This window comes from Protopterus annectens, chromosome 9.part0 (assembly GCF_019279795.1).
Source record: "Protopterus annectens isolate FY-2018-M chromosome 9.part0, PAN1.0, whole genome shotgun sequence".
Classification (NCBI taxonomy): Eukaryota; Metazoa; Chordata; order Ceratodontiformes; family Protopteridae; genus Protopterus; species Protopterus annectens.
In genome coordinates, this window is record NC_056743.1 from 945,910,945 (window position 1) to 945,923,760 (window position 12,816).

A 12,816-nucleotide genomic window follows, 5' to 3' on the forward strand; every position below is an offset into this window, starting at 1 on the left:
TTGATGCAGCGCAACAGCTGCATGCTACTCTTTAATTTCTAACTTCATAGTCATTGACCACATTCGTCATCTAGATATAATTGCTAAATTTTGAGAACATTTAGACTAGACATTTGAATAAGACTGTTACTTGACTTCCATTGTAATTCATAGATAAGAATCTAAGCAGTGTTGAATACTGCCAGTACCAAAAACAATTATATGTCATTTGCACTAAAAGTAGAAACACACAGCATGGGTAGGTGTTTACAAATTATGCATATCCTATTTTTCTTGGTGGGGATGTTAACATTTATTTATTTATTTATTTATTTATTTATTGACCGGGATAGTTCGACTGGATACATGTTCATTTTCAGTGGAGGCCCGGGGAGAAAAGCTGCAAACACAACATACGGAAAAAATAATACAGGTGAAATCATAATATCAATTCATGTTGCAAACAGTTTACAGACTCTATTCAGTCAAGGAGGTTATACATTTGATCATTATTAAACTTATATAAGTATCTAAACTAACAATTATTTCACAGCTTGTATGGAGTATAAAGTACTGTTTGGCACACAATTATAGAAAGGAGCTAGTCAGGATTAGAACAAGGACATAGCCAGTGTGTCTTAAAATGTTGTCTGAGACTTTTTTTTTAATTGAGTTAGTGAGGATACTAGAGTAAGGTCGGGAGGAAGGGAGTTCCAAGTCATTGTTTATTTTGATTCAAGGAAAACATTGCACCTACATATTAGAAAATATGAAAATTATGAGAACAAGCGACGGATAAAAAGAGTTGGCTATGGGAGCATTGCCAGTTGTGAGGGAAAAGGAAACTTGGGGGTGTTTATGGATGGGTAATTGTGATAAATTTTAAAGCAGCTCAAAGTGAAATGTGTTCAAAATCCTCCAGTAAAACTATTTATTTTAGTAAACTGAAAACAGAATTCGATGGGCTGAGGTGTGTGATATTTCTGGCATTTTGTTATAGTTGTGCTGTCAGTGTTTGTTAAGGAAGCATGGCAAGGAAATCATGTTCAGCAAACAATATGGGAAACACAGGATTAAAATTACTGTTATGGTATGAGTGTAGAAAACAGAGCAGAAAAGCACAAATAGTGTTTGGTGTTCAACAAATGGATATGTAATGCACATTGCTGAAACTAGGCTTTGGAAGAAGAAATTAATTCCTTTTTTCAGAATGTTCAGTAGAAATGTATCATGTGTCTCAGTTGGCTACACATGGTTTTATTTGCACAGAGTTAACGTTGCAGCTTCCTAAACACACACACACACCTTCTGAGTACTAGCATGCATTATTAAAACAGGAGCCTAACAAGGTTCAAGGGCTGACCTAGCACTCAGGTTTAAATACTATGCAAATGAATGCCTTGCAAGTTGTGAATTGGCCTAAGTATATATCAGTAATTGGATGCTAGTAAACAAATATTTACTACCAAATACCAGTTTTCAGAATCTGTAGAGTGGAATTTGTCAAGTTTGTTAAACTAGTGAAGTCGAACTTCTATATATTGTAAGGCGATGTACTTTTACCAACTTTGGCCCATTAATTAATGTCATTTTGAGAGACGGGGGTTTAATGTTTGAATGGATAACTGACTTCTCCCTGAAGTCCTGGTTTTATTCTCGTCATTTCCACTTACAGACTGAGTGACTGAGCCCATCACTTACCCAGGCACTACTTTGGAGTCACCACTAAAGGGACACACTTGTATCTAGTAGGTTTGTATGGTTATCAAGCAAGCAAAATGTAAAATAATAAAATTAACAGGCATGCAAGGTGAAACTAATTACAATGATAAGCACATTGCAACAATGGTACTGTAGGAATTTAGCACTAGCAATAGAAACGTTGTTTGCACAGGTGTGTGCGTGTGTGCATTGCATGTGTGTATATGCTCGTGTGTATGTGAAAGTAGAAGGGGTCAGTCATACATCATCCAAATGATCTGTGAATTTTCAATGTGTTTATAATGTGTGCCACTTATTTTACTGAGAAAGATATACATTTTCTAGTAATGGACTCAGTTTTCATGAAAATATATCTCCCAGATACATGCATTTAATGTTCATGGTGGGATAATTATTGCCGCAAGTACTGTGACAGTTATGTATATTTTCTTCTAACACTAGAGGTTATGTTTAATTTTATCATATTTTTTTCTTTAGTTTCTGTTATTTGAGTTAACCATTTTATTTTATTTTAACAATATCCATGTTGGGATAATTACTGGTTCAAGTACTGTGACAGTTATTTATATTTTCCTCTAACACTGGATGTTATGTTTAATTTGATCATTTTTTTTGTTTAGTTTCTATTATTTGAGTTAACCATTTTATTTTATTTTAACTATATCCAGAGAATTGGTCCTTTTATTTGAATCACTCCACCGCACTCGTAATGGAGGATTTAGACACTGTGAAGTGAAAAAAATGCAAGAAGAACCCCCTCGCTATCCTGGTTATACCATCAACCAGAAACCAAACACATCCCCTTATATTTCAGGGGAAAGGTAGGTGATATAATTCACCTGCTATCTGTCCTTTCTTCTGTTTATTTCTCCTTTGTTTTAATTGTTAACTCCTGTATCTAAATGGCTGTGGCCACTGCACAGAATCCTACTAATTGCACATTTGTTTGTATTGTTGATGTAAGCCCTCCCACTGCATGCCTTAACAGTTGAAGTCAGCAATAAATATATTCATTAAATGGTTAGCTAATATAAAGAATCTAACGAATTTGAATGCAGCTACTAGAGGCTGTAGATCCAAACAACACCTCAAACACTTAGGCTTGAATATAGGCTGGTTAAAAATTACTGCTTCCTGCTTGGCTTCCTATTCTTTGGGCTCAGGCTGAGGAGCCTGCAGTTAAACAACCTAAATGAATTTTCCTTCTTTTATACACTCATTCACCTTGCTAATCTCTGGATGCACACCTTCATATCTTTCTTTATTTCCAGTGTTAAACGTCAAACTTTGTCATATGCTTATGTCACTGCTGTTTTATATGTAGTGCTATTTCCGTGGTGATGCACAAAGCTATCTTCGTGTTGCAAGCTTCTTTTCCTTTGTCTGATAAATCAGCATGGACTGTTGTGGCTTTGTGTGTATTGCACATTTATGGGAAAATGGAAATTGAAGTAATAAAAACAGCACAGATGTGAAAACAATAGATGTCAGCAAAAATAGCCTCATTCTGTGATTCACAGTTGCATGGTGTGATTGCACTAATTAATTGCCAAACAGATGATATGGCCACTGTCCAGTATTCCACAAAGGTCTAGCAAATGCCAGGAATTCTGTTGTGCATGCATGATTGTGAGTTGCTCTTTTTATCTTCTTCTACAAATAAGTATGCAAGCTCCATACATTAGGTATTAACTGGTTTGCAGTTTTTACTATGACTCTTCAAGGCTAACACATTACATCTCAAAACCTAATTGAAAATTCCAGTACTGTATACTTTATAACAAAAAGTATTTATGGAAAATGTAGGTTTACAAATCTGAGATCCATGTCACATTGCTTTGTGGCATGGTTGCTGCTTATAAGTGACTCATAGTACCAAGAGCATTGCTGGAATGTACATTTTGCATTTTATCAAAGGATAGGTAATGGCTATTTTGAATTTTTGTCTGTTGTTTTGCTTTACGTATGAAATAAATGGAACTGAACCAGCAACAGCTCCCTTATCATTAGAGAAGACATGCATGTGTGTAGTGCTATGAGCATGAAGCCAAATTACGCAGAAAGAAACAAGTTCATCTCAAATTACAAAGAAATACTTGTACAGTATAAATCTTACATTTCAGCAAATCTGTTACACTGCATGCCTTCTTTGAAGGTTGGACGTCGAGCTGGCACCTTGGCACCGTGAAAATCTACTGCCAGTCATTAGCGGACCGGAGTTCCGCTGTGGCGAACCCTAACCAGGAAAAGCCGAAAGAAGAACAACTGCATATATGTTTCCTGTTTCTACTGTCTTCTTGAGGCCAAAATATCATCTGTATAAGATGTAATGCAGTTTAACATTTTTGAAATGCAAATCTCTTTCAACAGTGGGTTTTCTTGTTAAGGAACATCATGTCACTATGAGCATAACACTTTTCAGAATACATTTCTTATTAATGTTTTATATTCATGCAGAGAGAAAAAAACATGATCTTGAATACACACTGAAATATGAATAAATTAATTTGACAATGAGAACTGAAAACAAAATTCAGAAAAATAATATGGCAGAAGCCTGTGAAGGGGTCCTTAATGGCACTAGTCCAAGGAACAGACTCACTAATATAACACACTAATATAATTCATTTAGCATGAAATATGGTCAGCATAACACTGTACACAAAGCCAGCAACTTTCTCATTCTATGTCATTTTATTGCAGATATTGGAGTACTTATATGCAATTATTATCCTGTCTGTGTGTATCTTGTGGACCAGGCGAAGGCATAAGCTACAGTATATACACTGTAATGTCCTGTGGGAGGTCCTGTGAGAGTCTGGGATTCTGGAATTGCTATTATGTTTACTTTGGTCCCTGTATTTGAGGAGAAACAGCATTCCAGGCATTAAGCTGAATACATCCAAGGTGGGCATAGGACTCTGCCAAGGGGTGTGCCCTGTCTTTTTTTACTGTTTGTGAATATTGTGGATGTAAAATCAAGGAACAAATAAGTTCTGGAAAGTACAGTATACTCTGATGAAAGAAAGACTGCATATCTGCTGTTTGTAGACTATGTTGCCTTCTTGGGCTCTGGTAACTGTGTTCTCCAGTTTGCACTGATATGTTTCACTGCTGTGAGTTAAACAGGGATGAGAAGTATCGTCTCCAAATCAGATGTTGTGGTTCCACTCCCTGAAGAGGATGGATTGCTCTTTACAAGCTGAGATATTTTGGGTATCTTCATGGGTGAGGGTAAGGGTCATTGGCAGACTGACAACCAGATGGGTGTGCAGCCTTTAGGATTGGTTGATCATTATTGGGGAATTGGGCTTTTACTTAAATGAAATGGGAGAAAAACACAGCAACACCCTTCTCCTTCTGTGTTCTATGCTTTTTTCTAACATGTAGATAGCTTTTATTACTCTTGACAACATTCATCTGCTAAAAGTGAAAAATGGACCAGATTATGGACTAAACAGAGCCTCCCAGAAAACATGTTCTGAAACCGGAACATTCAGCTGTAATTAGTCATTTATATATTTATCCTTTGTTGACCAAGTTAGTCCCAAAAGGCTAGTAGCCTCTCTTCAGGGGAGACCTGATTTGGTATTTATACGATTAGAGGAAATTTGGCCAAGGCATCAAGGAACTTACCCTACTCTTTTTGATAGGGGCCAAGGGATATTTTAAATCTAACTGAGCTACCACCAGCTCAAGCAGATGAGGCTCTTGGTTTAGCATCTCATCGGAAGGATGGCACACACAGGAGTACAGCACCCACCATGTACTGCACTGCAGCATCCATAACAGATCTGTCTGGTGTGGGCATAGAACCTACAGTCTTCTGCACCAAGCCAAGTGTTCTACTTTGTTGTGCCACTGAGCCTGCTATTCTGGAAACTAATTATCCGTTTGCAAATAAATGATTTATATAAACTATTGCTAGTCACATACTGGCAATCACAGAAGCACTTCTTTTTTAACCCCCACTTTACAAAGATGTGCTTTTATGTTTGGCAGCAACTAGCAATAGTTTATATAAATCATTTATTTGCAAAGGGATAATTAGTTTCCATTGCTAGATCACACAGTTACAAACTAACAAAAATAAATTCACATTCTTAATTCCAGTTATTGTCACCCTTGCCCCCCCAAAGCAATTCACAAATTAAGGGGAAAATATTCAAAACAACATAGACTTTTGGGCTGCTGGAATAACTAGAAAAAGAGTAGGAACACAGCAAAAACCCAAACTGGTACAGGAAGGGCAGACAGGCTGCATTCAGAAAGCATCCCAGACTTGAACCAAACAGAGGTGCCAAAATGCGATAAAGTGAAAGAACCAGCCAGTGACTGTCAAAAGCTAAGATATTACTAAATTGCAACAGGCCACACAGATTACTTTGCATATAAAATTCAGTATGTGAGATGTATGAGCTGTCTGGGAAAAGGAATAAAGGAAACTCTTGTTAACTTTTATGTTCGGATAGCTTTCAACAAGGCTGACCAATCCCTAAATTACGAGAGCCAGAGCTCAAAATCAGTGATGCATTTTGTTACTGCTATTATTTATTTTAACAACTGTTGGGAGTAAAATAACTGAAATTATCATACACTTTTTGAAGAATAAAATTTATAGACTTTTAATTGTTTGTGTACTTCATGATTTTTATCAATTTTGACCCAAATTACATGAAGGATAAAGCAACAAAAAACTCCTGTCTGCCCACAAACCTACCAAATCTGCTGGGCATTGTCTGTACTCGTATCATGTTGCTAAGGCATAGAACTCCTTATCGCTATCCATCAGGTCAGTACCCTCCATCCAATCCTTCAAAACCATTCTCAACGATGTCCTAGACAAAAGCTGGCTTTGTTCTTGCTCAACACCAGGATAAACTATATCACTAAATGAGGACAAATACCTATTCATACCCTACCTTCTGGGAATTGTAGTTGGATTCATTTTCCAATGCTGAAACTTTAGTGCAACATAAGGGTGATGCTGCACTCTGAAGTGTGTCATCTATCAGGTGATCTATTAATCTGAGGTCCCATCTGCCTGACTTGGTGGTAGCTAAGGTGGACTGAATGATCCCATGGCTCTCATCAACAAAAGTCGAGATAGTTCCTTGGTGCCCTGGCCAAATTTCTCTTAGCCAGTATGAATGCTAACCCAGGCCTTCCCTGAAAGGCAGCCATTGGCCTAATCAGAGTAACGTGGTCAACAAAGTGTAAAAAAATTAAAAAAAAATCCCTAGGTCACTTCAGAAGTTAATAAAACACTAGGTTGTGCACCACAAAAATTGTATGGGGGGAGTATTAGACACAATCAAGAACAATCTTGAATAATATCCTAATTCATTTATTTGACAATTTGTTTACCGGGATAGTCTGAGTGCGTGGGTCTACAGAATTCATTTTCAGTGGAGGCCTGGGGAGAAAAGCTGTACATACTGTGCAATACTATTACATTATAGTCCAAAAGCAATACAAGTGACATAAGGAATACTATACAAAAATAAGTTGAGAGAACATAAACTAGGTTCCAAGATACACTACACATCTGGACAATTCTATAGAGTTATATCATTATAGACAATTTTAGTAATTCTAACAACATGTATATAACCTATGGGTAAATAAAGTGTAATAAAGTAGAATGTAATACTAATATCCTAATTTATTTTGCAAAGTTAATAGAACACAGTTTTTGGAACATAAAGAGTGGAATATTACAAGAATAAAACTGATCACTGGCATTATTGACTGACTATATTGGTCCATGACATATGAGAGCCATGCTGAAGACTTCTGTACAAAACTGGGGGGATTGGTACACTGGATGGCACCTGGAAGTGTCTGTAAATAATACTCTAATCCTATTAAAGGATTAATAGAATAAAAAGTCTTGCATCATAATGCATTTCTTAAACAATAAGGAGAGAGAAATTATAAAAAATGGCATTTTTGTCTGACTGTAATCATCTGTAATTTAGGAGGGAATGGGAAAAAAAGGAGGGAACATCAGGGGTGTTCCATTAATTGAGGGATAGGTAAAGGTGTGGCGTTGTGCACATATGTATTATAAGTGTGTGTGTTTGTGTGCACGTGTATGGGGAGTAAACGAGAAGGGCACGTGATAAAGTGATATATTGCAACAAGGCAGCAGAAAAATGTTTCCCAGCTCTTGCAGTAATCAAAGAATGATTTAGAGACACACAAATTAGATGATAAGGAGGTCTTTCCTTAGTGTGGTTAATACTTCTCTGAATAGCTGGTCTCCGTGATCAGGCTAAAAAGCTCTTTTTGATGCAGTTTCACTGCTCATAGACAGGATTGTTTCTGAATCCTGACCTGTGTTAAGTATCAGTTATGTCTATCTTGTCACACAAAATACTGAACTTAGAATAATATTTAGCGTTTTCTGTAACCTAAGACTTCTGGATTCCTTGTGAATGCCTATAATTTAGATAATTTAACCATAACCATTCATGTGTGCCCACAAAACAGCCGAGCACTCCAATCAGTGCTAGCAAAGAAGGCTAATGTTTAATGTGCTACCATTTGTATGTAAGGTGAAAAACTTGGGCCCACCAATTCCTATGCAAATGTAAAGAGGGGGAGCAAACAGAGACATTAGTAAACAATTGACAGAGAGGGATGAGGTAAGGTGCTGCACTATGTAACATAATGTTTGTAATTAGTAGTGTGCCTTTTGCTTTGAGACTTACATCTACTGCTAGCATGCCTCCTTTTTATGGGTTACTGTGAGAGAGCTAAATGTGAATTGAAAATTTCAGTTTTGTTACAGTGGCCAAAGTACAGCAAATGTTACAGGTATTTCTACACAAAAACAATGGAACACACAGATAAACTGCGATTCATTTCATTGGTTTAACATAGCTTTTACAACTACTTGAGTGTTTAGGTTACCTGGAGTACTATACTGGGGATATTCATATATGAGCAATACTCCAGAGGAAATAAACATGCACACAAGCAACATAAGTGGTTTTATGCACCAGCAAATCTAGCAGTCTTTGGTGGCCCCTAACCGCATCAAGTTATATTATTTTGATATTTTGTTACATCAACAAATGGTAGTGCAGAAATCTTGTGAACTTAACAAATGATGTGCATAATAATAACTTTTAGGATGAAGAATCCTAAGAGTTGGCACTACTACTGTTTCAAAATTCAGATACCTCTGTTTGTAGTAATAGTCTTTTGTCAAAGTAGCAGGCTTCATAATTTCATGGTGGGCCTGATTCCAAACGACTTGTTCTCAATGCAAGTGACTTTCTGTGGTGTTAGTCTGCCCGGATTCCAAAAGACTTGTTCTCTGTGTAAATCACTTACTTTGGTGTAAGGCCTATGTATAAACAGGCTTACAATGAGATCAGATAACAAAAGACTTGCTCTCAGGCTTAGTCGCTTACTCTGTGAGAACAAGTCTGTGAGTAAGTCACTTGCAATGAGAGCAAGTATTTTGGAATATGGCCCTAAATGTTTTCCCACTGACATAGTGCCCTTGACTTCATTAAATCCTGTTGGTGAGTGTGTCCACTGAAATTAACAGCATAACTGGCTTTAGGCACCAGCAATATTCACAGCTCTTTGGGACTCCCAATCATCCTTGACTGTGTAGAGCCCCGAAAAATCTGCTGCTGGTTAAGGAAAAATGAGGAGGAAAAAAAAAGTTCATTCATTCTCCAGGTGTGTGCTTTATCCTAAACAGGTTTGTGATATGACACTGTTAAGATAAAGCTGGTAATCAGTGAATGAACCTGAGCGACGTAAGTGCTAGAGATAGGCAGCCCATAGTGTCTGATCTGAGTACTTACCTGGGATGTTAAGAAGCGCAGATGATACTGAGCTTCAGAGATGGTTTTCTCTTTCAAGGATTTTTATAAATACTGGACACCAGACACTGTAACTCTCAACTTCTTTGCTCAAGAATTCTGGGCAAAGCCAAAAATAATAGCAGAATAAATGTTCACAATCAGGAGCACTTTTAAAATATTACTCTAATTCACTTTAAAAAGTTAAGACAACAGCATGTTTTACATTAAGATGCATTTTTTGGACAATAATAAGTAGTGTATAATGCTGAATGTCTGGCATTGACTGTTTGCAATCCTGAATGATTTACTAGCAGATCAGATTTTTTATTTATTTTTTTTAATGAGGGACAAGTCAAAATATGGGGCAAAATCAGGGACAGTGTCAGATATATGTTTAGAGCACAACAGTCAACTATTGATGTAGCAGCACTAGTGTTGCACAGTGCACTGCTGTTTGTTGAAAACAGTGTAAACTAGTGCTGCTGTGGCTTATGCTTGTGTCACTGTGTATTTGGCAGGTAGCAGTGAGTAGCAAGCCGGTTAAAATTCCTTTCACTTTCTACCAGAAACCTCCTCAACACTACTGTTAAGCTTGTGTGTGGGGGAGAAGTGGTAGCCTCATATTTATGAGTAAAATGTTGGCCAGAATTTCTTTCATTTCCCATCACAAAGCTAGGGCTTCCATATGATAGGTGGCTATCCTTGGTGGTTTGGCAGAAAGAGGATGTGTGTGTGTGAAAGCAACAGGACATTGTCAGAGTAGCATAGTGAACAGCATTGCCATTTCAAGGTGCTCTGCTCTGGTTGAGTTCTTGGCTATGTGTTTTTCTATGTAGAATCTGTATGCCCTCCCTCTGTGTGCATGTGTGTCTAATTTTGTGCCCTGGTTTCCTCCAGCATCTCAAAGTTGGTGAAATAGAATTCCTCCAGTTTTCCTGAAGGCAAGGATGTGTGTGTGTTTAAAAATTACTATATCACTAAAACTAGACACACTCATGCACACAATAATGTTGTGCTCTTACATAACTCTTCTACGTAGCAATAAAAAATACATTCAAGAAGTAATTATCTTTCAAAAAGAAAGCATAAAATACATCACAGAACATTCAGATCCTTTGAGCTTCTATGGCTCTGGTGATGATCCTTCCTTATCACTGTTACAGTGTTCTTTACTCTTGTGATATACTTCCAAGCATAGCTGAATATCCGGACAACATACCAAAATCTTTGCACCTTCCAGGTGTCATACGTCAGACATATGTCCTATATGCAAGGTTTAAGGTTCATATGTGATGTACGGACACCTAATCTTCAGAACTATTTTTGCTGATAGTTGAACACTACCTAAGAATTTGGTCTGTGTGCCATTCACTGAGTAGTTCATCTAGAGATCCTTGTAAAGGTAAGTGCCCTATTTTACTTTCTTCTATTCTTTTGTTCCTCTTTCTAGTTTGTTTTCATGTAATCCAGGAAGGGAAAATGTGAGTGTGGGAGGCAGGATCCCCATAAAGATAGACATAAGAAGTGCCTTTTTCTTTTGGGTGCTACATATGACAATACACAATGTGAGATTTGTCAGGCATTTATCTATAAGGTACTCTGCAATCATTTAGAAAACCAGCGTCTGAATCTTTTGGCTCAGGGCTGAATCCCCCCACAATGAAGTTCAGCTGCCACTACATCCTGTTGCTATCCAGCCTCCACTGGACTTCTCCATTAGGTTAGATGAAGAATCCGAGGACCGAGGACCATCCAGTACCCATATCAGTTCCCTTTACAATGAGCCACTTGGAGGAATGACACTGAGCTGTCTGCCTTCATATTCACTGTGGCTGTGCATATGTATGGTGCAGATGTTTAGGGGGAACCTTGGCTGATTATATTTGAAGGGACTAGGGGGATTACCCAAATATTAGTTAGGGAAGAGGTGCATGGTACCTTTATTGAATATACCATGGGTCCAATTTGCCAGCTCCCTCATTTTCCTTTGGTTTTGCAGGATCTGATGGGTCAGATGACCATCTATCTTGTTCCCTTGTTTCAGCAGGGAACAGGTTTTTATTCCAGAATGTTTCTGGTTCTCAGGAAAGAGAGGTTGTGGAGGCCCATTCTCGACCTGTCTTTTCTTAGCACATGTCTCAAGATCCCTTCTTTTAGGATACGGTCTCATCATATACTTTCCCTTCTGTAGCATCCTCAAGCCTTTCAGGTATCTCTAGATTTGAAGAAAGCTTACTTCCATATTCCTATTTGCATTTTCTTCAGGAAGTTTTTTATGTTTCTGTTTCTTTCTTTCATTAGTTCTCTGCTTTGCCTTTTGGTCATTCTACAGCTCCAAGTGTCTGGCCTGTGTGATAGCCTTCTGCAGACTTCAGGGAGTTCATATATTCCCTTATTTGGATGACCTTTTAATTGAAACCCCCTTTCAACAACTCCTCCTTCAGAATCTGCACTTCACTGTGCTGCGTCTGTGCAGTGGTGTTCACCCTCAGCCACAAAAACTGTATCGAGTCTTTCTCAGGACTAGGTGTGTTTGGGTTGCTGGATTCAGACCATTCAAATGCTGGCTTTTCTGTCACCTCCCAAGATCCCCTCTTTGACCGCTTATTTCCAGAAGCTTCTTCTCCTACCAGTTGTTTCTGCAAGGGAATTTTTCCGAGCTTAGGGGTACATGGCATGCACTATTACCATTGTGCCAAACTCCACATGAGGAAATTTCAGTGTTATCTTAAGAATGTTTGGCTCCAGCACTGCCACCCTCTGGAGCATCTAGTTCCTTTCTTACCTTGTCTCATGCAAGAGCTACAATGGCAGATTCGCCAGATTCCTGGTCTGCATTTTCAGGTTCTTCTTCCTTTTCAGGAGCTGTAGACAGATGTGTCTGATCACAGTTGGGAAGCCGCCTCCAACAACTTAAAAGTCCAGGGTCTTTGATTCCATCAACACCTGACAGACCATATCAACTTCAAGGAGATGAGGGCTCTACTTTGAGCTTTCCAGGTTTTTCTCTCACTTTTGGTACAAGGTCCTGTAAAGGTTATTACAGTCAGTACCACATGTGATGTGGTACATCAACAAGCAACGGGGGGGGCACAAGATCTTACCTTTTGTCCAAGTTGGTTCTTCAGGCTTGGAATTTTGCAGTCCACCATTACTTAGTTCTTTAGGTCGTTTATATTCCTTCAGAGCACAATCTGTTGGCAGGCTGAGCAGCTCCAGGACAAATCCTCAGGAATGGATACTTCTCAGGGAAGTGTTTCTGGATATTGACCATTGGTGGGTTACT

General features: G+C 38.2%; 1 protein-coding gene across 1 annotated transcript in view; it reads left to right on the plus strand.

Moving 5' to 3' along the window:
* KCNQ4 (potassium voltage-gated channel subfamily Q member 4) overlaps positions 1–12,816 on the plus strand; it is a 1,236,349-nt gene that overhangs the window by 435,022 nt on the left and 788,511 nt on the right. The window contains exon 8 of the mRNA XM_044082186.1: positions 2,370–2,522. Within this exon, the coding sequence (XP_043938121.1) occupies positions 2,370–2,522 (153 nt within the window). The remainder of the gene's footprint in view (positions 1–2,369; positions 2,523–12,816) is intronic.